This window comes from Colletotrichum phormii, assembly GCF_030913505.1.
Source record: "Colletotrichum phormii strain CBS 102054 chromosome Unknown BDP81scaffold_8, whole genome shotgun sequence".
Lineage (NCBI taxonomy): Eukaryota > Fungi > Ascomycota > Sordariomycetes > Glomerellales > Glomerellaceae > Colletotrichum > Colletotrichum phormii.
In genome coordinates, this window is record NW_026851450.1 from 242,030 (window position 1) to 267,708 (window position 25,679).

At 52.3% G+C, this 25,679-nt stretch overlaps 7 protein-coding genes across 7 annotated transcripts; 3 read left to right on the top strand and 4 right to left on the bottom strand.

Moving 5' to 3' along the window:
* Nucleotides 1-236: 236 nt before the first annotated feature.
* Nucleotides 237-2,389, top strand: BDP81DRAFT_480503 (heterokaryon incompatibility protein-domain-containing protein; the record flags this gene model as incomplete). The annotated part of the gene is made up of 3 exons (XM_060594928.1): nucleotides 237-633; nucleotides 670-974; nucleotides 1,939-2,389. 3 exons carry the CDS (start codon nucleotides 237-239, stop codon nucleotides 1,993-1,995), a joined length of 759 nt encoding a protein of 252 aa, XP_060446117.1. The 3' UTR covers nucleotides 1,996-2,389.
* On the bottom strand, nucleotides 2,299-3,016 carry BDP81DRAFT_448655 (hydrophobic surface binding protein A-domain-containing protein; the record flags this gene model as incomplete). The annotated part of the gene is made up of 2 exons (XM_060592323.1): nucleotides 2,299-2,805; nucleotides 2,864-3,016. The coding sequence occupies 2 exons, from the start codon at nucleotides 3,014-3,016 to the stop codon at nucleotides 2,299-2,301; spliced, it is 660 nt and encodes a 219-aa protein (XP_060446118.1).
* A 5,194-nt stretch (nucleotides 3,017-8,210) lies between these two features.
* Nucleotides 8,211-8,952, top strand: BDP81DRAFT_316798 (P-loop containing nucleoside triphosphate hydrolase protein; the record flags this gene model as incomplete). The annotated part of the gene is made up of 2 exons (XM_060584198.1): nucleotides 8,211-8,262; nucleotides 8,333-8,952. The coding sequence occupies 2 exons, from the start codon at nucleotides 8,211-8,213 to the stop codon at nucleotides 8,950-8,952; spliced, it is 672 nt and encodes a 223-aa protein (XP_060446119.1).
* Nucleotides 8,953-9,145: 193 nt separating this feature from the next.
* BDP81DRAFT_210538 (potassium/sodium efflux P-type ATPase) lies at nucleotides 9,146-13,029 on the bottom strand. Its single transcript, XM_060582658.1, has 3 exons — nucleotides 12,460-13,029; nucleotides 10,144-12,100; nucleotides 9,146-10,089 (listed from the first exon to the last, which is right to left on the bottom strand). Exons 1-3 carry the CDS (start codon nucleotides 12,861-12,863, stop codon nucleotides 9,340-9,342), a joined length of 3,111 nt encoding a protein of 1,036 aa, XP_060446120.1. The 5' UTR covers nucleotides 12,864-13,029; the 3' UTR covers nucleotides 9,146-9,339.
* A 4,786-nt stretch (nucleotides 13,030-17,815) lies between these two features.
* Nucleotides 17,816-19,632, bottom strand: BDP81DRAFT_425385 (carotenoid oxygenase). The gene has a single exon (XM_060590212.1). The coding sequence runs from the start codon at nucleotides 19,595-19,597 to the stop codon at nucleotides 18,122-18,124; it is 1,476 nt and encodes a 491-aa protein (XP_060446121.1). The 5' UTR covers nucleotides 19,598-19,632; the 3' UTR covers nucleotides 17,816-18,121.
* A 2,275-nt stretch (nucleotides 19,633-21,907) lies between these two features.
* Nucleotides 21,908-22,783, top strand: BDP81DRAFT_317106 (bacteriorhodopsin; the record flags this gene model as incomplete). Its single annotated transcript, XM_060584225.1, has 1 exon — nucleotides 21,908-22,783. One exon carries the CDS (start codon nucleotides 21,908-21,910, stop codon nucleotides 22,781-22,783), a length of 876 nt encoding a protein of 291 aa, XP_060446122.1.
* A 1,467-nt stretch (nucleotides 22,784-24,250) lies between these two features.
* On the bottom strand, nucleotides 24,251-25,030 carry BDP81DRAFT_317065 (uncharacterized protein; the record flags this gene model as incomplete). The annotated part of the gene is made up of 1 exon (XM_060584218.1): nucleotides 24,251-25,030. One exon carries the CDS (start codon nucleotides 25,028-25,030, stop codon nucleotides 24,251-24,253), a length of 780 nt encoding a protein of 259 aa, XP_060446123.1.
* Nucleotides 25,031-25,679: the final 649 nt, after the last annotated feature.

Genomic DNA, 25,679 nt, shown 5'->3' on the forward strand with positions numbered 1-25,679 from the left:
ATGAGGACTTTCCTACCGAGGTGAGATAAACACACTCTTGCCGCTTAGTCATCTCACCGTAGCTGCCATGGAAGTGACCAGGGTCTCCCAACTGCCTAGTTACATGGGATACCCCTCATTCCAACCACACAAAGCTTCTTCGCCATGAAGCCTCATCGTGACCTTCGCGATTATCAGGCCGAGGCTCAGACATTGGGGGCTGAGCTGCTCTTATCAGCGCTCCTAATCAGTCCGCCATGCGTCTGATCAACACAGCAACATTGCAGCTCGAAGAGTTCATTGACCGTGCTCGCATCCCACCATACGCCATTCTTTCCCACACCTGGGAAGATGGAGAAGTGTCGTTCCAAGAATGGAATCATCACGATATCAGAGTAGAGAAGAAGGGCTTTCTCAAAATCGAATCGTTCTGCCGTTTGGTCTTGCAGGACGGATACACCCACGCTTGGGTAGACACCAACTGCATCGACAAGCGCAGCTCCGCCGAGTTATCCGAAGCTATCAACTCCATGTTTGCCTGGTACCGGGAAGCGGAAGTATGCTACGTTTACATGGCCGACGTGTTAGCTTCAAGCAGCGCTCCGGATTATCGCGACCGGGTTACTCAGTTCCTGAACAGCAAATGGTTTACTCGTGGCTGGACCTTATAGGAGCTTGTTGCTCCCCTAGACATCAACTTCTACGACCAGGATTGGAGTTTCATTGGAACGATAATAACATTGCTTGACACGATTCACCAAGCAACCGGAATTGATAAGAGTTGTCCTCTAGGTAACGCACTCCCTTCCGACTTCAGCATTGCGAAAATCATGTCTTGGGCCGCTGGCCGTGTCCCAACTCGCCTCGAAGACCAAGCATATTGTCTCCTCGGTCTCTTCGGTGTCAATATGCCACTTCTCTATGGAGAGGGCGAGAAGGCATTTCTAAGGCTGCAGGAAGAGATAATAAAGATATCCGATGACCAGAGCGTCTTCGTCTGCGACATACCGACCCTTTCCATGACGGAATATCGGCCGCTGGTCCCGTCTGGCAGCCCCAATGGCAACGATCCCGCCGAATTTCACCATGATCAATGCCGGTCTTTCAATATCTTTGCCACTGGTCCAGACTTTATGCCCATCATTTGTGCTGGGTGTTTTGAACTGCAACACGACTGGGGAGCATACCAGCAGCTCCATGTGCCTACCATTATCATCCCACGTCAGCGATTACCAGCATCAGTACACTCGAGTATTCTTACCTGCTCCATGGATACCGCTGAGCTCGGCTTTGAAAAGATCCTTTCTTCCCTGGTATGAAAGAAACACCGCTTATCCTGATAACTGGTCCTCCAACTTCGCCCCCGAAGAATCAACGAACATCATGATCTCCATGCTATGCAAGGAGGACCGAGAATACCTCTCGAGACGGGTATTTGGACCTCTCGAGCGAATGGGAGGGAAAGGGCCTAGGGTCTTTTGCTTCGTCATATTCCCTCGTGGCCTTTCCGACTATCGTCTTTACGCAGCAGACCCCCCCCCGAGGCTCTGAATGAACAAACAAGTATGATGGCCATGCTTGGCCAGCATATCTTCGATGGAAAGGGCCGCGGCCTCCTCGTCTTTCAAGAAAAGGGGTTCCGGTCATGAAAACGGCAGATACAACGGTATCTATCTCGAAGCGGCATTGGACAACAAAGGCACCTTGCAAGACTGGCCTCGATCATGCCGCGCATTGCCGAATTGGAACATCCGGGACGGTCTTGATGCCGTCACGCAGCTTCAATGTAAGCTTTCCACCTAGTCAAGCAAGCTGGATTGACGATGTCATGGTAACGATGAGAACCGTGGTACCAGTCAAACCTGTCCACAGCACATCAATGACAGTCGCGTTGATGGTGGAGATTGTCTTTGATATGGCCCGTACTGGGGAGTCACGAGGACGGAAAGGTTCAATCAGCAATTCAGGGGGCTCGCCTCAGCACAGCCTGATGTTGAGAGACTCAGACGAATCTGAATGACACCGGCTGCGACCAGACTTTCCAGTCCTAACGTGTTTTTAATCACCAACTGTTCATGGATCCTGCCAATTTCGATTTCAAGCTCAATATGGCTTGTCAAGAGGCACATTCGGTGTGACAATTCAAGTTCAATTGAACAGAACAGACTGCAGCGCAGCTGCTCCGGCAGCTCAGCTAACCATTCTGTCTCCAGCTATCAATACACTACACAAAAGGAAACTCGCTAATAATCTTCATATAATCATCAGATCGCCATGATTGGATCCTGTACCATCTTCCTCCTTAGAATACCGCGCTGTTTAGGCCATGACCTCGGCGTGGAACTGCTCCTGTGCGCCAGCAGGGGCGGCGGGAGCGGCAGGGGCAGCGGGAGCAGCGGGAGCAGCGGGGGCAGCAGGCGCGGCACCACCAGCGGCGTCACCACCAAGCTTCTGAATACCGCCCTCCAGGGACTGAGTGACCTGGTCGACAGACTGTTGAGCGATGCCCTGACCGATAGCGGGAACCTTGGAAACAATGGCGGTGCTGAAGTCACCAGCGGTTGCCTTCTGCTGCTTGAGCTGATCAACAGCAACGGAGGTGGCGCCAAGCTTGTCAAGCTCGGGCTTCTTGGCGACCAAGTCATCAACAGAGGTCTGAACAGCGGTGGTCAGGCCGCCAGCTGACTGTTGGAGGGTGAGGGCATCGGTGAGGGAGAGCTCCTGAGCACCCTGGATTTGCGTGGTGCCTTGCTTCAGCGAGGTCTGGACCTTGTTGGAAGCATCAAGCAGGTTGGCGGCGGTGTTGGGATCCGCGGCGTTGAGAGCCTGTGCAAGAGCGAGTTAGCCTTTGTCCTTGAAGAATGGTCAGTTCTTGTCTATTTACCTTGACGGCAGTGTCGAGTCCGGTAAGAGAGTCCTGGACGCTGGTCAAGGCACCCTGGATGGTCTGAAGTTGGCGCTTGCTGACGAGAGAAGCGGGAGCTGCAATGGCGGAACCGGCAAGCAGGGCCTGGACGAAGACGTTGGTGAAATGCATCTTGATTTTTGGTTGTTCGGTAAGCGAAGACTTGATTAGTTTGAATTAAAAAGGTAGAAGTTCTTTGGAATGGTGTTGGAAGATTAGTGGAAGCTGAGAAGTCTGGATGCTGATGAGATGGAAGGGAAGCTGACTTAGACCAGGAAATCCACCGTCTTAATATATCAACTTCGAGACATCGACAGCAAGTCAACTCGACCTTTGCCTTCCAGTCACCGAGACTTCATCCGAGCCATCGCAGCCTCAGGTCCAAGAGGCATCGAACACCATACGACCCATCAGTCTGTATTCCCATACCCGGACACGCGGTGCGCAAAACCAACTCCTCTCACAGTTGCCATCGTCAGAAAATGTCAGTACTTGCCCAAGCTGTTGCAATTGACGCCGCGGGAGCCTCACCCGGCTGGGCGTAGTCGCGGCCGAGGAGGAAACCCTTGAAACGCGCGCAGATGGCACGCCATGCAGCGTTGTTCGGCCGTCGAACAAAGATCACGGCTCTTGCGGTCAGACGAAACGAAATGTGGATTCACGGACCTAGCTAGAAGTGTCAGTTCCTCAACCCGGCCAATAGTGACAGATTTTCACATTCAGTCTGCATGGCAATCCTGAACCCGAAAGGGTGATCCCTTCTATTTTCATCCTCCGGCAGCAGTGCTGTTCATTTCTAATGGTATGTGCGTTCACGCCGCCTAGACCATGTTGTGATCGCGGCACTGCGATACCTGCCGGAGCATTTCAGATGGCACAAGTTATCAGTTGTGTTCCCCTGAATTTGTCAAGAGCTCATGCCAAATGCCAAATGGTCTTCATTCGACAAATACGATGGCTCCGAGGTAGCATTGCAAGCCGGGGCTTCGATAGCTGGCTTCCGGTCTTGGCGAACGTACTGACTTGTCGCGCCCCTCAGCCCGCATATTTTCTCCACACTAACGCAATAAGCTTACTGAATGGTTCACATATTCAGCAGACTAACTTGTGGCGCAGACTGAGTAGACTTCACTCCTGCAGAACTTCAAGAAACTGGTGCGGGAACGCTAGCACACAGCAGCACCTCGGGGTGTTCCGTCTGCACATGATATGTTAGCGGTATGTGTGTCAAATGCCTCTAGTGCCTAGCTAGGCGAAGTAGCGCCAGACAGACATCTTACAGAAACTGGCCTGTCGCCTGTTTGGCAGCTGCTAGTGCGGCACTGAGTGTCATCGTGCGTTCACGTCTTGATGAGAGCCTCCACGACGTCTTAGCACACCAATGGCCCAATTAGGGATTCAGATAAAACTGCTTTACGCGAAAAAGCAATGTTTTATACGGAGCTCGAAAAAAGCGATTATCGTACCTTAAATATAGATTATATAATAATCCGGCCCCGGGACGCCTAATTGAGTATAACGGCCGCTTATTTATTCTCTTTTCTATATAAATTATAATTATAATAATTATTCTTTTATTTTAGCTTATTTTTGTTATTATTTTTATTATAAAAATTTTAATTTACTTATCACTATTTTAATTGCTGTAATTATTATTTTACTTATATTTATTTCGACGATAATAATTATAATATTTTTATATAACTAATATTAAAAAGACTTAAATAAAATGGTAATTTTATTTATTTATTGATTTAGTATAACTTAGTTAACTAGTCTAATATAAAATTACTTAAAATTATTATTATTAACTATTGTTATTATACGTAGTTAACTATGTATAACTATAAGTTATTTACGTATATTATTATAATTATTTAAGGGCGAGTTTGGGTAATAATTATTTATTAAATAGGAGGACCTTAATAAAGAAGAATTAATTAAATTAAAAAGAATCATTTTTGAAAACGGGCTAGGAGTTAATTTAATACATAAATAATGCTTTTGTTTTTGATATGTAGACCTATAGTTAAGTAAGATTTATTAGTTTTACCTTAAAAAAGCATGTGCTACTTTACGATAGACGTTCGAAATACGGTTGCTTGACGCGGAGCTGATTCCCTAGGCCCAATGACTGTGGCAACGATCTCGGCGAGTGCCAAGCGATCAAAAGCCGCGCATTCGGATTCGACTCAGTATTCTGTGCTCATCTGAGACAGTGACACAGTTGACAAATGTCTACCATATGTCACTTCGCCGCAGGTTTCCATTGCAGAGGTCCGTGCCAGACGCGGCTATGCGCCTGGCTAAGACCATGAAGCTGCAAACCTGTCACCAATTTGTTTCTGGTACGGGGGTGGCTGAGGGTGAGTTGAGTTATCCCGACATCGACATGAATGACTGAATCTGTCATTATCGTGGTGGTGGCATCAAATGGTCCTTACCCCGGGTCAGTTCGTCGGATGGCAACAGGATTTGTGGATGTCAGGGGGGCCAAGTGATCGAGTACCACTGGGTGGCCTTCGGAACGGGAGGGGATGCGTGCGAGACAGCTGGCACCTCTCACTCGATGTCCGATATTCTCAAACAGGATACGGCGGCGCGCTGTACCCCCACCTTGGCTGGTTCACGAGCCTGGGTCAAGAATGGCGAACCACCGAGGCAGGAGGCTACTTGGCTTGGACCGCGGATTCGTCACATCCGATTCCCCCAGAACCTTCTCGGTCTGAAAGGCTGCTGTGCTAGAAATCCGGTGTAGCTCATGGTCTCAAAGGTCCGGACCCTTGGTAATCCGGACCCCAATGCCCAAGAAGTTGGACTCTGCACGGGAGTCTCTGAGCTGCATCATCCCACAATCTCCATACCTAGTTGAGAAGGTTCTGCTGATGGTGTACTTCTCTCGATCTTTTTCCAAGCCGAATATTTCCCAGAATGGATGTCTAGAGCATGTCTTGTCACTCGCCAGATCAGACTCACACACAAGAGGCCCCGATATCAACGAACCCCTGACGCACTCTGAAGTCAAATCCCTTTGCTCAAGGGGCGAGCGGGGTTCTAGGGTATTCGGCAGATTGTTTGCGTGGAATGAGTTTGTGATTCGTGGCTCACATTATGGAGAGGATTGGAGGAGTAGGTAGGGCATTTGCTTTGACCTCAAGACACACATTCCGAATGCGATTCGCTCCTCATCGAATAAGCTTATTCCCGGATGCGTTCTGATTGAAGAGGAACTGGTTCATCACACGTTTACAAGTGGCGAACCTTGCCTCGGTACATTGTTTGACGGAATGAGTGATGAGTGTGGTTCCTGACGGATGCAACACAGAAAGAAGTAGATAAGCAAACCGAACCCCCAGGATATTAACGTTCTCGTTCCTCTTTCGGTGACCTTACTTACGATATGGGAAGCGTTCTATGGCGATGGGGCTTTATGATCATATCAATCCATCTTCGCAAAGCTAAAGACATCTAGTCAAGCAGCTAGCTCATAATTGAAGGATCCCATGAAGAACTCATTCCGTCAATCGACAAACTCGAAACTATCATACTCCAGTTGAGAAAGACTTCCTGCCCTTCCAGACGGACCCTTGGGGACCTACCTACCTTACACTCTGCAAATCCGGCATGAGGCGAACTTCGGTGGTATGGTTTGTGCTGGTCAGAAAAGTAGAGACGAACGCAGCCTGCAGGGCCGAAAGGCAAATCACGGCAGGCGGATGACGAAGGGGTAAAGTTAGCTGATGAAGGGGCAAACCCTTGGTCTGAGATTCGTACTCGGAAAGTTTGCTCGACGAAAATTTTGATTATTGGGTGTCCCTAATGTGATTTCGCGAGGTCTTTCATTCTTTACTTCTACATCTCCATGACAGGCCTATATGAAGTAGGGTGTAGTGGTTTCCCTGTCCAAGTCTCGATCGCTCTTAGTGGGAAAGTGTATCAAGTTTACATGTGGACTTCGTATTGTTCTCCTGCAATATACACATTCACACATAATTACCTGTTCCATAGTAAAACTGTAACTGGCTTCCATTTGTAAACCTGCGCTGCCATGTCAAGCAAAAGTTTCTTAGTTGTTTTCATCAAGGCCTTGGTGCCATTCTGTATGGCTGAGTGCAGTACCAACTAGGCTTTCGCGTCGAGGTAGAAATAGCACACTTGGTCTGTCTCGTGGCTATTGGCCCGTGGCATTTGCACATGCACTTGTGGCTCCCTATTTATCGGTACCTCCTGTCCACGGATGTTCAACTGGAGGAAGTCAAGTACTATAAAATCAAGGAACAAGAGGCATATGCACCTCTTCCAAAGCAGCGAGTAGTTGACTGGGATGATATCCCGTGAATTTATTCATCGGCCTGCCTTCCAATTGGTATTGTCGGTTCTTGGCACTAGCCATCGACGTTCCTTCTCCCATTCCTTCGCGACAAATTTCAACAAGCGCTTAATTAGATACAGACTACCAGTGACTTGTCCGGTTTATCCATCTTCTCTTACGTATTAGAGGCTGAATACTTTGGGAGTGGTGATGGTGAGTAAAAAAAAAAAAAACCCCTGTACTGCGGAGTCTTTAATGACTAGTCGTTGCCTATAGTAGAAGTCCAAGTCTTATGTTCTCTTCTCTTCCCAAGTCATCTTGGATTAGAACGATAGTAAGCGGCGCAAATCCCGGCAGCTAGTTGCTTGCACGCATGCTTGCCCTGTAATCTCGTAAATCAAGGCTCCGAGCTTCTTTATATACCTTAGGTGTCATACTCGCTCGTATTTAGCTAAGACGACGGCCGGCATGTGGTCGAACCAATTCCCGCGCTCCGTGAAGCAACTCAACACGCTTCGAGCCAGGACACTAGTAATCTTGTCATTTGACGAAAAGGTCACATCTAACCCTCGTAACCGAACCACACCCAACACCTCCGATATCTCGTGAAGCTTGGGCGCTTCATTTGCGCATGAATCCTGCCATGAGCAAGACCGTGGCACTGGGGCGAATACCGCCGGCCGCAATCCCGCAAAACAGTGGGATCATGACCGGGCCCCGAATCCTGACGGCATCTCCGATCCGACCCGCTCCGAATCAGCTTCCTATCCGGGCTAGCCCCGTGACCGTGTATCGCGGAACATCTCGGACACAGTCGATCCTCTGTATCGAGGTAGGTGGCATAAGGCATCGCAATTCCAAAGTCTGTACCTCAGTCCTTCCTGCCTTTGACCATTCGAATGCTTTAAATCGCTGTGGTCAACTCACTCACGAAATGAGCGCTCATCCTTCTCACCATCATCAAGAACTCATCCGCCTTGAGCAAGATCTCCCACAATTGACAACTTGCCGACAATGTCTGAGATGAAAGTCCTCGTCCTGGGCCTCCCCAGAACAGGCACACAATGTACCTCCCCTCTCCCCCTCCCCCTCCCGTCCATGATCCCCCTTCACCGAACCCCCCTAACACGCCCCAGCCCTCGCCGACGCCCTCGCAATTCTCTCCATCTGCCCCGTCTACCACATGCGCGAAGTCGCCAAAAACACCCACCAAGACCTCTGGATATCCGCCATAAACGACAACCTCCCCGCCTCCAACCCTCGCAACCCCTGGTCCGCCCCCCAATGGCACGCCCTCCTCTCCTCCTACTCCGCCGTCTCCGACTTCCCCCCTTCCCTCTTCCCAACCCCTCTCGCAACAGCATACCCCTCAACCCCCATAATCCACACAACCCGCCCCTTCGAACCTTGGGCCTCCTCGATGCGCGATACCTTGATCCACGCACACCTCCACCGGGATGAATTCCAAAAGTCGCCGATGGAGGGGTTAGCGGACGCGTATCACTCTGTCTGCTGGAACAACGACTTTGAGAAGAATGGGGAGTCCTACTTTGAGAGACACCACGAGGAAGTGAGAGCTTTGAAGACTGATGGGCGGAAGTTCCTCGAGTATAGGCCTGGAGACGGGTGGGAGCCTCTTTGTGCGTTTCTGGGGGTCGAGGTGCCGGATGTGCCGTTTCCGAGAAGTGATGATTGGGTTGAGTATAAGGAGAAGGTTGAGAGGGAGAGGAGGGAGGCTGGTGCTGTCGAAAAGTAGATGGAGTCAGGGGTTCATGGACATCACAGGAGACAACTTGTGGCAGTAGGGAACGTCTATAGTGTGGGTTGAGCTCGAAACATCGAGTTCGTTTTATTGCGTGCCATGTTTGGGCTGGAGTAAATCCTCAACAGCCAAAGCCTGATAGAAAGACATACTAAAAGAGTGTGACGAAAGCAAACGTATCATCAAAGCCCGAAAGCCAGCCAGACTCATGTTGAATAGCCCCATACTGCCTAATTTCCATTACCGATGTTGGATCTGATGTCAATCCCGCCAATACTCCGCACCAAGGTGCCGATGACCAAGGAACCTTCCGTCCATTTTACTGAAGCCTGCGCAGAGGCATCTGCTTCGCAGCAGACAAACTCCATTCTGAGGCGCGGACTAAACTTGTCCCTCGGGACTGCGTGCAATCATGCCGAGACCCATGTGACGCTTCACGGCCTTCCAGGTTTCAATGAGAGCAATGTAGACGACCAAGCAGGCAACAACGACACCCCACTCCCAGGTGATCATGCCGTGCTTGAAGACAGCGCGGTTGACGACAGGGAGGTAGATGACGGGGAAGGTCATGATGAAGCCGCCGGCGACGGCCCAGAACAAGAAACGGTTCTTGAAGATGGTCTTGAACACGGCAGTAGGGCCGGTCCATAATTCGGGGTTCATGTTGAACAAGCTGCGCTGGAAGTGCTTGACCTCCCAGGCAGTGACCAGGAGCAGGAAGCTCAAGGTGGCGTAAACGGTGGATCGGGCCCTGAAGACAACGTCACAGGAGTCGTTCCAGCCGTCGTTGCAGTGCTGGCCGAGATCGCCCGCGCCTGGTCCGTACGCAACGGAAGTAAACGCGGCCAAGCAGAGCGAGCCCATAAAGAAACCGTAAATCATCTTGTCGCGGATCAAGTCCCAGGTGAAGACACCGATGCGGAGACTGTGAGGTGCACGCAGGAGGATATCGGGTTGCGCCTCCTCCAGACCAAGACCGATAGCCAGGAATGAGGAAGTGATAAGATTGACCCAGAGAATCTCCAGAGGAGACAGTGGGAAGATGGAGATGCCATCTGTATCCTTGAAAGAGAGACCAATAAGGAGAAGGATGACCTGGGAGATGTTGGAAATCAGGAGATGAAGCAAGAACTACAAGCGCGGTCAAAACAGTGTCTCGATTGAACATGTGGGTGGAAAGCAAACCTTCTGAATGTTGTCAAACAAGCGGCGCCCTTCCTTAATGGCGGTAACGATGGAGGCGAAGTTGTCATCGGTGAGAACCATGTCCGCTGCCTCTTTGGAAACGTCACTGCCTCTCTTGCCCATGGCAATACCAACATCGGCTTTCTTGAGAGCAGGCGAATCGTTGACACCATCACCAGTCATGATACAGTAGGCCTTGCGACGGTGCATGGCCTCGAGCATTCTGACCTTGGTCATAGGGCTGCATCGAGCGACCACGAGAGGGAGCGCCTCAAGAGCGTCAACTTCGGCGTCGGTCATGGCGTCGAATTGTCCAGCGGCCATGACTGCGGTGGACGGCTCGCCGCCACGCAGAATACCGACCTCATGAGCAATAGCAGTAGCAGTCTTAATGTGATCTCCGGTGACCATGTGGACCGAGATACCAGCCGTATTGCACTTCTTGACGGCTCCCAGAGTCTCAACACGAGGGGGGTCGTACAAGCCAGCGAGACCCAGGAAGCGGAGCTTGCACTCCGTGTCATTTCTCTCGCTAGCGTTGTCAGTGTCTTCCAGGAATCGTTGAGCAACGCAAAGGACTCTGAGACCCTCCGAGGCTAGCTCGTCAGCCTTGGCCGCGATCCTCTGCTTGACGTCGTCGGTCTCGGCCAATTTCTCGACCATTACTTCGACGGCGCCCTTGGTGAACACCTGGCGGGGAGCACCAGGAAACTCGTAAACGACACTCATGAGCTTGCAAGTGGAGTCAAAGGGGAACTCGTACAACATCTTGGTCTTTTCAGACGAGACGAGGTCGGTCTTTCCCTTGCCGTATCGCATAGCAAAGACCTGAAGAGCAATCTCGGTGGGCTCGCCGATGGCGGTCCACGACACCGGCACCTCAGTGGCGGTGGTCATAGACTCGGTATCGGTAGAGGCCTTGCCATCGGTGACGGCGGAGTTGTTGCATAGAGCAATAGCCTTGAGGAAGGAACCAAAGGAAGAAGAGATGATAGTGTCGTCAGACTTCTCAGCCGTAGGAGTCGACGCTCCACTAGAGCCCGAGCTCGATGCGGTCGATCCGGGCCAGCGCACTTTGCCGCTAGTAGGGTCGTAGGGGTCTGTAGTGCCCTCGATAATGGCGGTCGTATCTTCGGCCAGCCAAATCTTTCTGGTAATCATTCGTCCCTGCGTGAGCGTACCCGTCTTGTCGGAGCAGATGTTGGTGACACCACCAACGGCTTCGAGAGAGGAGAGCTTGCGAACAATGACGTTTCCAGACGCCATTGCTTTGGTACCAACAGCCATAGTGATGGTGAGGACGGCAATGAGGGACTCGGGAATGACGGCAACACCGACGCAGATACCATAGATGAGAACCTGGTCATCAATGTCGAACTTGCTGACCGCGAAGACGATGATGGCGAGCAAGATGGCCAGACCGAATAGCAAGAGGGCGAACTTGCTAAGCTTGACCTGAAGAGGAGTGCCCTCGAGACCAAGGATGCTCTTCATAACAGCCTTGAAACGGGCGAGAGCACGGGCAGGAAGTGAGGCATTCTCATCTCTCTTACGAGTAGTGCGAAGCATCATGGCGATCTTGCCCACCTCGGTTTCCATACCAGTGGTGGTGACGATGCCGCGAGCGCGTCCTCGAGTGACGGTGGTAGCCGAGTAAACCATGTTGATACGGTCGCCGAGGGGGATATCAGCCTCCTCGAAGAGTGCTTCGGGGTGCTTGCTGATAGGCAGCGACTCGCCAGTTAGGAGGGCCTCATCGATGGAGAGGTTAATTCCCTCGAGGAGGCGAAGGTCGGCTGGAACAACATCGCCGACAGCGATCATAACAAGATCGCCTTTGACCAAGGTCTCGGCTTTGATGGTCTCCGCGATTCCGTCGCGGACGACCTTGCACGTCGGGGCGGACAGCGCGTACAGACTCTGGATGGTCTGTTCGGCATTGTAGTCCTGGACAAAGCTGAAGAGATGTTAGCCATGGATGCTAGGCGAGTCAAAGTGTTGAGATAGCGAGGGGTTGTGTGATTTCCGTGTGTGGGACGAGTTGCCTTGGTGGCAGGGGTAGGGATGAGCCACTTCGCCAAGACACTCGTGGGCAGGGCGCCACGGAAGCGGTCAGCGCTCGCCCAACCCAGCCGAGGCGCGGTGATCAGGCGAGCAGCCAACCTTGCATTGCAGCGACTCAAGAGGATGCCGGAATCGGTGGACAAGGCACGAGGAAGCTGAAGGAAGCATAATAGTGCGAGGCAAAACACGGTTCTGGCGGCGTATTGGGAGAAGGCATCAAGAAACAAATTGACGGAAGACATGGTGACTTACCCCACGACGATGTTAAGAAGGATAACGGCGGTGATGACACCTCCTTCAATGTAATCTTGGATAGCAAAGGACAGAATCATGACGATGACAAGAACCAAAGTCAGACTGTTGGAGATTTGTCTCAAGAGAATCTCCCAAATGGATAAGCCCTTTGCGCCCTCGATACGATTATGCCCGCCCCGTCCAAGACGGGCGGCAGCATCGGCCTTTGAGAGGCCATTTTCAAGATCGGTCTGCCAGAAGAGACCTATGTCCGTGACAGGAACCGAATGGGCAGGCCGCTGAGGGACCGGATTGGGAATGGGCGGGGGCCGCGGTATAGACGGCGGCTCGTCCTGCTCGGGGTTGACTTCCGCGGCAGCTGTGTTGTGTTCACCATGCCTGACGGCTTCGGGTTCTCCCATCGGATATCGGTAGGTTACGGCTTAAAACGCTCGCTTTGGGGGGGGGGAGTTGAATGGTATGTGTTGGTGCTTTTGGTAAAGCCCTGCAGATATTGATTTGGAAAGTAGTTTGTTAATAGAGAACGGGCAAGCTAAGAGCTTGGGGTTGGTGATGAAGAAGAGAAGGGAAAAAGAGGTGTGTGCTAGGAGACAGCGTTAAGTTATACTTTTGTGGCGGGTGGAATGCGTGCCAAGGGAGGGGAGCGTGGATGTATGTACCGGAAAGACGACCAAGCCTGGAGCCTGGAGGAGGATGGATGGATAATGGAGGGGATGGGTAATGGGAGATCTGGATGTATCTCCGCAACGGACGAGACAAAGCGAGAGAGAGAGAGAGAGAGAGAGAGAGAGAGAGAGAGAGAGAGAGAGAGACTGACCTGAGAGGGCGAGGTACCTCTGACCAAACTACCAGTTGGCAGTTGACCGTCCGAGAACTGGGGTGGGAGGAGGGATGCAACGCGGGCGCGGGACGGTGGTGGGAAAATAGCTCCGACCGAACGGGACCAGGAGTGGATGGGCCGAAGAAGTGAGGACCGAAGCGCATCCGTTGAGCGACTGCCTGTCTTGGACTTTGTCTGGGGAGATGGAGCCAGTAAGGCGTTCGTATCGTGTCCGTAATGAGCTAAGGTAGAACCGCAATTGTTAGTGACGGAACGAAGGAATGCAACAGTTGAATAGAGGGTGGGAGGAGGGCTTGCATGGAGAGGGATTGGGGGATGTTGAAGGTGAGGTATCTTCTATTACCTGATATCAATTAAAGCTGCAGTGTATGCCTTGTAGAGATAGGCACTTTGGGCCAGGTACGTAACGTATACCTTGAGCAATGATATGTTGGACTTTGAGTGACAAAGTGGGCGGGAAGCTTGGCAAATCGCAGGGGCGTGGAATAGCTGACAAGGTTAGACGTGTTCAAGACGGTTGTGTCTGGCTTGCATCTGGAGACGAGACGTCAAGGTTGGTGCTTGACAGAAGAAACGATAAAAGATAAACGGGAAAGGCGTAACGAGAAGAACCAAAGATGATGCGGGGGATGGCTGAGTATACCGAAAAGAACGTCTATGGATGCAGATGCGGCAAACCAAAGGGGAAGGAAAGGTACCTGATACTTTTACGGATACTCTTGCCTTCCATGGTTGCGATGCAGGTGCAAGCAACGGGAAGGCACGCTGTTCATGGTTCTGTTTCCTTCCCATTCCATTTCCAGTTCCAAAAGGGACTTACATACAGATACCTAGGTTCCAAATTATTGACGACTGCCCAGGCAAGTGCCACCACAAGAAACCGGCTGCCAGACTGACGGGACTGTCAGGCCAAATTGAACAAGAATGGGAAAGCACTCAGACTCGAAGCGGCGGAAACAACGACAAGTGAGCAGTTGCCAAGACGAGCCTCCCCCAGTCAGTCGTGTCGCCGTCAGCGCCGCCGTGTACACCAGCGGTCTCGTGCCGGCGAAACTGTCGAAACGGTGCAATCCAGCTCACTGGTCCGACTACTAACAATGGCTGAACGACTGCGCAATCCGCAGCGATATTGTGTGTGTGACGCATCGCTGTCACAGCCCCTATAAGCATAGTGACAATCGCTACAAGGTCCGCTGTAGCGTCAGATCAGGCAATGCGCAATCATGAGGACACCTTGAAAGCGTACTCCGTATCCGTAGTGTACCTACCTCTCTGAAGGCAAGACGAGAAACGGTGCTGACGATGGGAATGCGCAGGGCCGGGGTGGAGAAGCAACGCAGCGGCGCCGCCAAGGAGCACCGATGTCCGCCCAGCGCGGGCTGGTCGTCGTCATCAGGGAAGGAGGGAACCCGCCGTCCAATCATGACTCCGGCAAGTGGCTGGGATGTCGGGGCCGTTTCTGGCCAGCTGATTGCTGATAGGGGCGGCCACCATGACCAGCGTGGCTGTGCAAACCCTTCATCCAAACCGTCTGCTTGTGTTTGTTCACTTTGTCCAAGGCCAAGAGCCATCTAAGTCTTGGTCGTCCAGACTATCAGTCCAGGCTCAAGAGTCTCTGCCTGTCAATCTTGTCAGTCGTAGACTAAGGTAAGATAGACGCTTCTGCTCAGGTACGGAGTACCTTACCTGGTCTTGGATACAAGCACGCAATGATACGGTTCATCTGCGTCCCACCGTTGCCTTCCACGGCTGTGATCACTGCCAATACAATCCCTGCATATTTGAGCCATTCAATTGGTCAAATGGCACGCGGCTCTTGGCAAGCTGCGCTAGTGCCACCAGCCCCACCACTCTGATTCCGTTCGAGAAGAAGGAAGGAAGCAATGCCTTGCAAATTGCAACTTGAACTGCATCTTGCCAATTGAATGTCTCGTTGGCAGTTGCTCTTTCTCGTCCAACACTTTTGTGCGCTTATCTGCGGATATTCTTCCCTCTATCCGAATCATGCACTTTCCCCCCCCTTCCTTTACTTCCTTTACGCGCTTCATTGGACCCCCAAAATGTGCCTTGTTCAAAGAGACATCAGATGACATTCGTTGCTCCCCCACCAGACCAGACATTAATGGACAGACGAAGGGCTATCCTTGCAAACCTTGCGACGGCCTCTCGCAGTCGCTGTCGCAGACTCGCAGACTCGCAGCATGTTCCGCCAAGCTTCACCTTTCCTCATCGTATCCTCTGATAGACACCAATATTTACGGAGTAAGGTACCTTACATCATACCAAGAAGTCGAGTCCACGTGCCTTGCTTTCCATCTCCGACCTTTACGGATATACCAACCTCACAGCAGCATTCGCCTCGCTTCGCTTGACTGTGCTTTCATCAGCTCAAGCTGTTCGATTGTCCACGTCTTCTATCACTGAGTTGTTTCCAACAAAGACGGGGCCACGCTAAAAACTCCAAACAACGTCCAGATGCCCACAGTTTCTGCGGGCCAGTGCCATGGAGGAACCAAACCCAGATGCTGGTTGGATTGACGTTCTCAATTGCTGGCGCTGCGTGGTCCTTCCGAGGCCTATCGAAGCCGATGGCCAATCGCGCAATCCCACATCCACCTCTCCTCCCATAGTGGTAGGTGAGCAGAGCATGGCAAGCCTTATCCCGACACACACCATGCCCCAACCTCAGGGACCTGGCTAGACGGATACTTCGCAGGCCTGTAGGATCGGTTGCTGACCTTGCGTTTCCAAACACCGCTAGAATCAGTCATTTCTTCTCCTCCCGACTTCTGCGCAGACCTACACAATACCCTGTACGGCGTACACACAGTTCCAAACTCTAGAGGCGCGTACGTGGTCTGCAGTGTCACGTGTGGGACCACTCCCGCGTCGACTTGCACTCCCGAACTTCAAACGCCGAATGCTAAACGCCAAAAAAATATGCATTTCTCTCAATTTCGTTGTGGCTATCAGAGCCGAGGAGCCTGTGCTTGCTTGAGTCCAATTGCCCAAATGTGCATCGAGATACGGATTCTCTTCTGGAGTCTCGACAGCACCAACCGACGCCAGCAGCTCAGACGTTGTCGGCGCAGTGGACCTCTTCTTGGCCAATGTGCTACGCCGAGACGAGCCTGCATAGCAATCCTCAATCCTCTTACACTTCCAAGTTCACATGACAGCATGAGCAGCCACTCCGCTCTACGAAAACTATCCATCTATCAAGGAGCGGAGGACGGCCAAGTTTGAGCAATGTACACGCCATGCCTGGGACACTGTTCGCAAACGCCCGGCAATTGCTGCCACGTATCGACCAGTTCGCTCTAGCCCATCGCTTTGGACAAGTTACAACCACACCTTGCAGCAGCCCCGTTTGGCATTTGCTAAGCTTAACTGCCCCAAACTTTTGCACCAATCCGACGGCCCTGTCCCCCGGTACGGACCTTAGATCTGTCTGCCGCCAGATGCAAGTGTGGGGGCCCTCCATGCTGCCAACCCTTGGCCAGCCCTCTCTAAAAGTCTCGGACACTTGGGAATGGAAACATCTCTGGAGGTCAAAAAAGGCATATGGGACCGCATACGCTGCACCGACACGAACCAGGGGCCCATCCAAATGCCGGGGAACCTGGGGGAAGAAGAGGGGTAGAAAGTATCTCGCCCAGGAAGACGCGGGGGAGCAATGTCTACGGCGAGCCATGACACACACGATGGCTCGGGATGGTCTTGGAAGTTGGTCTACCTCACAATCTCGGAGCCCAAAAGATGAAATTTGGACGCCGAACACTCGCCATCCCTTGACTGACCGTCGACGCCCTTCAGCACTGACTGCCCTGCGGGGTCATTTCTCGGCGCTCACCACATGTCTGGGCATCGCCAGATTGTCCCAAAATCCAAGAAATATCGCCGGAAGATATCGTAGCGAAAATAGTCGTTGGCGGCTACAGAAACGGATGTCGTTGAGATTGACGCGTTTCCCGCCCGTGAGCCTCAACATGCTCTTGATGAGGGGGATTTGCAGCCCGGGGCCAGGGAGGAGAAGCGAAGGGGGGCGGGTTCCGGGGCGCTGGGCAGCGAACCTGTGGCATGGAGCGCAAGGCGCAATGCGGCCCCAAAGCGCACCGCGGGAAGCGTTGAGGAGCAAGGTCCAGCCTCCAACAGCCCCCAAAGGCTGCCACCTCAGTGCTGCCGACGCAGGTTTCCGTTCGGGGTGGTTGTGCCGTAATGCCATGGTGCCAGGTGGGCACACAGCGTCGGTGTGACTAGCGAGCGACTGGCTGGTGGGTAAGACAACCTGAATCTTGCTGACTTTGCGTCTGCTAGCTACTACGACTTAGCCTACGGGCGGAATTTGCCCCTAGGCCGTTGTCGATGTGGCCAGTCGCGGGTAGAGAATTGGATGCCACATCCAACCTGGACGACGTGATTCTGTCTTATCGTTCACCGAAGCATTCGGCCATTGGACCCAACGCAAAGGCCACTCCGAAGCATAACGCCCTCCTTGACGCGTTCCGATCAAAGAGACGACGATTCGTTCTCTCACCCCGGTTCGCGACACGTATACGAAGGCGACGAACCGCCGAACGACGATTCCGATTTCCGGCCTCGTCAAGTCCCACCTCTTACACACATTCGGATTACTCGTCAATCAGATTACTTGTCATTGAGTTGGGCCAGGTGCCGTATTATCTACAAATGCACACCAATCCTTCTCTGTTTGCCAGAAATCACATGGTATCATGAAGAAAATTTCCACCCGCTAATTAGACAGGCCCAGTATCCCTTCAACCGCCCTCAAAAGAAGTTTTCCTATGCTAAAAATTATTATGAAGCCAGAGTCCTTACTCTCTCGAATGGCTTTTGCTCGTCAATCTCCTGTTCGCTAAACCAGGTACCATGCAATCCATACGGTACGCGCTGCGGCAATCTGATTCGGGCCACGATCTTCTTCATTTCTTTCGCGTCGATTATCCACAACTCACTCGCAGCGTTGGGCACACATTCGCCTTGGTCGTCAAGCTGAGCTTCGTTGAACACATATGTTAATAACCATCCGTCGTCCTCGGAGTCTGGTTCACGGCGAGGCACAAATCGTGGCTCTTGCACATACCACCCGACAGGCATTCGGAAGAGCTTGATGGGATCCTGAGGGTCCCGGCTCTCCATAACCTGGGATATGCTCCGTGTGTCGACGCAGCCTTTGACAGGCTGCGGTGGTTGTGCGATGCCTCGTGCTATCAGCGTTCGAACGTCGAACTTGGCCAAGTGGTCGATCTTTGCAGCTTTGCCAAGGGCGACTGTATAAGATGCCTCGCCAGTCGAGCATCCGTAAACGTATCGAGCTTCCTGCATCGAGTACGCCGGTGCGACAGACGGGAACTCCAAGGAGATGGCCGACAAAGCCCACTGGTGTCTGATGTTATATTGGATCCCGGCGATATCCGACAGTGGGAAGCTGTAGTAGTACAACCGGCACTGCTCCTCCTCGGCGTACTCGGGAGGCACTGGCTTCACCTCTGGCGTAGGAAGATTGCCGGCGCTGAACACCATGGACGCGGAAGTGAGTCGGCAGGCCACGAGATTGACCGACACACGAGGACCATTGATGTCTGCCTGCGGTGAAACCGAGTCCCAGCAGTTGGCGGTGTGGAAGATAGTACAAGGGTTGGTCTCGAACCATTGAACGGCGTTCGGTTGGTGTCGTGGAAAGACTCCGAAGCGTGACTTCCCGGCCGAATCGTACGACAAGCTTGGAACTCCGCGAATCAGGTTCATGGTGTCCAGCGACAGCGGTAGGTCCATGATGATGGTGTGGTGCCTTGATACCCCGAAGTCGTGCATCATCTTCGGCGACTCGACTCCCGGAACCGGTAGGTCGAACACCGGAGAGCGGCCAGTCCCGGACTTTGTCGTCGGTGGCACCACGGAGTAACGCACAAATGGCTGGACGAATGTCGCGTGGAACGTAATGAGTTCCTTCGTCACCGGGTCAACTCGCGGATGGGCCGTGGTCCACTCTCTCATGAAGGATACGATGCCTGTACCCCCAAAGCCACTCTCAGCGCTTTGCAGTGGTTCGTTTTCTGCAGTTCTTCCGTTGAACCAACCAATAGTCTCCAAACTCGGCAACGCGAATCTGAGAGGGGGGCCGCTTTCGCACGTCGCCAACGCTCTTCCATTGTGAAATAGAACACTGGTGTTGGCAACGCTAATCTTCTTAACAGGACGACCAAACCCTGGGAGTCGCGAGAGGAAGACCAGAAACACGGTTCGGAAAACCTCGAACATGATGCGGAACATGCTCACGGCCGGATCTACCAGCGTCGCAATGCTCGGCACGACTGGTCGGCGCAGGTACTTGTTGGTCTTTGCGTGGCAATAGACGTCGGTCAAGAGGTATTGATTCACGAATTCTGGCTGAATCGAGGTGTTCTTTTCGCCTGCCCGGCGGAAGAGAACACCACTCAACATACCATCCCCATCGAACCAGTGCGCCGCTCGGCTCGCATCATCATTCGTCACCGGGTTGCCGCCGTTGCGGACATATTGGCCTCCTGCGAGATCAGAAGGTATCGTGCCTTCGTGAGTGCAGGGAGTCAAGGGGAGACATGATTGAATCGGCGCAAAGTTCCCTGATAGGTAACTACATGAGGAAGCGGTCAGTGATCAGATGTGAGCAAAACAAGCAAGACAGGTGAACTCACGGATGGCGAGCATCCTCGCTTCCCTGGCATTCGTCTCTCATCTTTGCATGTGGAGATGACGTTGCCTAGCTAAGGTACGTGAGGTATTGTCTATCAACAACATGTAGCCTCAGCCTCAGCGCTGAAGGGTGAAATCAGGCTGGCGATATTGACCAGCGGGTTCAGGCGGCAGGTCTGAATTATCTTTTGCGAAGCTGCCTAGAGTTCAGGAACGGCTGATCGAACTTCAGAATTCAAGGCACGGTTGAAGGTGGGTTGTATCGCCTGGCCCGACGTTGGCCGGGATGATTTCCTGGTTACGCTCGAACATTGGACCACCGTCCCCATCCGTGCTCGAACTGCCGACAGACTGCCCATCAATTGATTCTGGGTTAATGACGACATCAGACGACGAGGGACTCGGAAGCTCGGAAGTGCTCAGGACGCCGCCTTTCTCCCTCCTAGACTCTAGTACGCGGTCCCGGTCGCCTACGCAAACAATTCTGGCCCGGGTAAGGTTGGACGCGTGGAGACATGCCGCAAGCTTGCCGACCTTCTACTCAAGCTTAGCTACAGCTATGGCAATCACTCAACGGAATGCGATTTGCCAATGCCTACACGACACACTGCGGCCGCCAAACTCGCCAAAGAGACTTCGCCTGTAAGTTCGGCTCGAAGAGATCTGCAACTTAGTGGGAACCACGACTGTGCAGCACATGGTCACCAGACCTGTTTTGACACAAGGGTGGCAGAAATCGTGGACATGAGACAGATCGCGCACACAGCTTGGCGATCGGCAAACCAAGCAGAAGCCAAATATGTTTTCTTGCCTACGGCTACCTCTAGAAGAAAGCTAGTGATGCCTTGCCAGCCGTTGAAGTGTTAGTTCGAAGGGAAGCTGGACGGGCTAGACCTGCTGTCCTGTCTGCTGCCAAGTCGTTCGGGCTTTGCGCTGCAGACATCAAATCACTTGCCGGCGCTAGCTCCGGCTTAGTGGGGCCGGGAATACCACTCGGCAGCTTCCGGTCTAGAAGCCGGCAAAAGTGGTGACTTCATCGACCTCGAATCCTTTCTTGTTGCGCCAACCGCCTTACATGCCTACGTCGGAACTTTGTCACAGTCGCCCTACTTCGAAAAACTATTTTCAAATCATTCCCTAGTCGCACTGAGTGAATTACTTTGAAAATGGGTCGTTTTCGTTCTGGCGCGGAGAAATTCTCCGCCTCCAGCCTGACATGACAACCAGGGTTTACAGCCTCTAGCCGTCATGGACTCGTCAAGGATTTGCGCGGGGAGAAAGTTCACAACTCATTTGATCTCATTCGCCTGACCCCGCTTCCAGGCTGAAGGACGAGTGACAGAATCCCTTTGCGTTGCAGTCGTTTCTGGACGGTTGACACGGTTGACAGGGACGGCTCGAGCTTGGAATACCATAGCGCCCGTCTTGGCCCAATGGCCGGTGCTAGCCTAGTCTCACCTGCGAGGGTGTCGCGCTGTTTGGGCTACGGCGAAGCTACTCCTCCATCGCGATGGTGTCCTCGCGTCGACGACTAGCCTATCGTCTGCATGTTGCGGTAGGTTGGTGTTTCGAGTCTAAACGTCATCCAGAGCTCATGGAAATCTCAATACTACCTGTCCCTGTCCCCTCTTCACCTGGGTGAAGTCATCCGACATGGCTAGATGCGGATCAACCGGCAGGGGCTTTTGGGATCGTGTTAGCTCGGGCCTAAATCTGATGTTGGCCGAGGACAACAGATGAAGATATATGGCAAGTAGAAGCCCCCTCGTTATGATGCCAAATTAGTAGACCACAGCAGCTTTACATCTACTGCCAACACCTAGGCGTACAAAACCAGCAGCGTCTCGCTCAAAGTTTCTCACCCGTCTTCAATCGACATAGGAAACCGAGCTGCGAACTACACTTACAATGGCGAACGACGCTCTCAACACCAACTCCCGCGTTGGCCAGCGAGCCGACCTGGGCATCTCTGCCCGGGCTTCTGACTGGTACTTTGCCATCTGTGCTATCATGGCATTTTCCACTCTTGTTTTCCTGGGAATGGGTTTCGCCAAGCGAGAGACGCACCGCATCTTCCACTACATCACCGCCACCATTACCTTCGTTGCTTGCATAGCATACTTCTCCATGGGCGCCGGGCTGGGCCAGGTGCCCATCCAAGTTGAATTCCCCCGCCACAACAGCCAGGTTGGCGGCGCCGGCACACGCGAGATTTACTACGTGCGGTACATCGATTGGTTCATCACCACGCCGCTGCTGCTTCTGGATCTGCTTCTCACCGCCGGTATGCCCTGGCCTAGCATCATGATTGCCCTCCTCGCGGATGAGATCATGATTGTTACGGGTCTGGTCGGCGCCCTCACAAGCACGAGCTACAAGTGGGGTTACTGGGTGTTTGGCATGTTTGCCTTCTTCTATGTCGTCTACGCGCTTGTGGTTGACGGACGAAAGCACGCTGGTGCACTTGGTGGTCAGGTCAGCTCCACGTATCGCAACTGCGGCGTGCTCACCATCTTCTTGTGGTTCCTGTATCCCATTGCGTGGGGCGTTGCCGAGGGCGGTAACCTGATTCATCCCGACTCCGAGGCTGTCTTCTATGGTATCCTGGACGTCCTTGCGAAGCCTGGTTTCGGTTTCCTTCTGCTATGGGGACACAGGAACATTGATCCCACCGCTCTGGGACTTCACATTCGTGAGCCTGGTGCGCCCAAGAACCGCCCTGTCGGCAGCCACGACGGAGATCACGGACACATTGGAGGTGCGGGACCTAGCAACGGCTTGTAAAGTCCCTAGGTGGTCGCACTCATTATTATGGGGAGCCGAAACGGACCCGGTCTTCAGCACAAGGAGGAGAGCGGGACGCATTGCATCTACCTATCAGGGTAGCCTTGGGGTTTGGAAAAGTTCCTTGGGTCTTTGCTAATCATGGTTGGAAGGGTCACGTATCTTACTGTTGATGGATATTGGATTGATGGGGTTCACTTGCGGGCGCTTATACGCGTTGGCTTAATGTTTGGTTCACGTAATGCTCATAGGAGTGTTGTATGTAAGGGAATTCATTCATACCCATGATTTATTTGATCCAATTTGATGTGGATGTGAGACATGGTGAAGGTTGGTTAGTTGGTCTGGTACTCTGTGTCGAACTACTCATCGCTATCGTTGAGATACTCGAGATCCTTGACAAATAGTAATACTCGTGTTCGTGTATGAGGGGGAATTGATATGGCCCGCAGAAAAGGTTTCTCGCAATGCATGAATGGGAACGCGCTCAAGTCCACAAACGAATGTGATCTGTTTCACCTGTAAACTACTTACTTATCTCAGGTGAATCAAGCTTTGCGGGGTAAAAAAGCCTGGGTGCGAATTAGCCTGCCGTAGCGGGCGAGGATTCACTTTGAGAAAGGGACTCGGGCAGCGTCGGGCATTATGATTCCCGAAGATAGTATAGACATAATCAATACGTACTGTGTCAAGAGAACTTTTCTTTGGGACGGTGCGTCGAGTTACAATTAACACGGGAATTATGATGTTAATAAACGGGTGTGTCAAGCAACTCTGTTATAAAGCCTCTTTACGTTAGGTAAGCCAAGAAGATACAGCGTAGGTTAATACCGTTGTCTCGTTTATGCCATCGTCTTGGAATAATTAGAGATGATGTACTTATTATCAAGATCACAACCTTGTCCCTTACCAGAGAATGTATGTGTAATCCTGTGGTTGACAATACTATTGGACGAACCATAGTTGAACATATCCCATCAACTACGGACTGGCGACAATAGATACATCTCCATATTTTCTCTAGATTACGTCTGAGTCGAAGGTGTTTGATTAAATGCAATAACGGGCAAAGGATCGGACTAGCCCCTTGGGGTCGTTACCTCAACTACGACGCACTTGAATGTACTTCTGCAATGCTGTAATTGACGGGAGAATAAACAAATGACAAGACATTTGAACTTGCCTCAAATTGCAACTCCCAAGGCCAGAGTTTTAGATTAGTCACCCGAATGATGTACCAGTTCCACTGAGAAACAAAGCATCTATAAAGCCCCGTCGTTCTTTATCAACGGTGTGTTTTCAAACCAATACCCCACAACGAACACACCGATATCAACGCAAGATCCTTCAAGTTGCTTTCCATTCTGGATTTAAACCTCCGAAAGTAAGGATATAATATCTAGTAAGGTAATGATATGATCAAAACCATACGCTTATCAAGGTAAATACTTCCACAGCCAATCCCCGTCATGGATTTTGTGCTTCGAAATTTACATCAAAATTCATCCCCGCCCAAAAGCTATCGTCCATGAAACTCAGCCCGTTCTGCTCCCCGAGCTCACTAATAGATTCCGCCAGCGCAAACTGCGTGTTGAAAGCCGACTCCGACCCGCCGTTACTCAGCAACGCCCCCTGAAGCGCCTGATCAGCCGCGCTGGACGCATCCCACGCGAAATCTTGGTCAATCATGTTCATCAGGGGACACAGGTTCTGCTCCAGCGTCTGCTGCGGCTGCGCAGAACTCGGCGCCGCCGCGCCGTCCATGTCCCTTTCGACCCCCACCGACGCCGTCGGATCCGGGTCCGGATCCCTGCGGGCGCCTTGCTGCTGCAGAATGGAGTTTGGTATCCGCTCCGGGTACTTTTGGTACAGGTACTTTATGAGATCGCATCGCATCTTGGCGGCGGGACGCCAGGAGATGCCTAGTTCCGCTAGGACTTCGAGGCATGCTTCGATGTAGACGGTACAACACGGCCTCCCCGTATTCGCAAACTCCGGATCAGGGCTCGCGTACTGAATCAGCACCAGCGCCGCGGTAAGCGTGCAGTGCGTGGCGGAAATGGGGCTGCGCCGGAACGAGCCGTAGACCTGGCGGTATTTTTTCCCCGCGTGGCAGATTCGTTTCGCCGACTCGATGCAGAGGACCTCTGCGCGCTTCGCCGTGTCGGTCTTGAGGGCGGCGGGGGTGTCTTTGGATTTGAGGAGGAAGGGCTTGAAGAGGAGGATGCAGCAGGTGTGGTAGACCATGTGGAGGGTGTAGACTTGCGGGAGGTCGTTGTGTTTGTCGATGCGGAGGTCGGCGGGGAGTTCGTAGAACCAGGTTTTGAGCTCGAGGGTGCAGGATTGGAGGAAGGATATCCTTTGGGGGCCTTTGTAGAGTGGTTTTGGAGCGTATCTGAGGAGCCTTTTGTTAGTTCCGTTTAGGGAAGGGGGGAGATGGTAGGATAGTTGGTTGCGTGGCGTACAGAGCCAGGAGGATGTTTTCGAGGATTCGACAGAGGCCTATTAGACCGCGTTGTACGAGGACCTTTTTGTTGCATCGATTTACGTCGTGTGAGTCGTTTGCTCCTGCTCTCATTTGTTCTGGTGTGTATGTCGATGGAAGATGGACAGCGCCTTGGACATCCTATGTAATTCAATACAGGGAGTCCTTTCATTACCATTGGCATATGTAACTCGGTAGGTAGAGCTTACCAAAAGACTGCATACTCGCCCCGTGTAGATGGCCGCGAGCTTGTCGTCGCAATATAGTGCCCAGTAAATCTGTCGTCTCAGCTCTACCTCTTCATTGGACATGTGGCACGTGCCAGACAACGAAGATGCGTCGAGGTTGAGACCCATATCTAGAGCCAGTCGATTCGCCATTCCTTGATGTAACCATCCGGCAGCATCACAT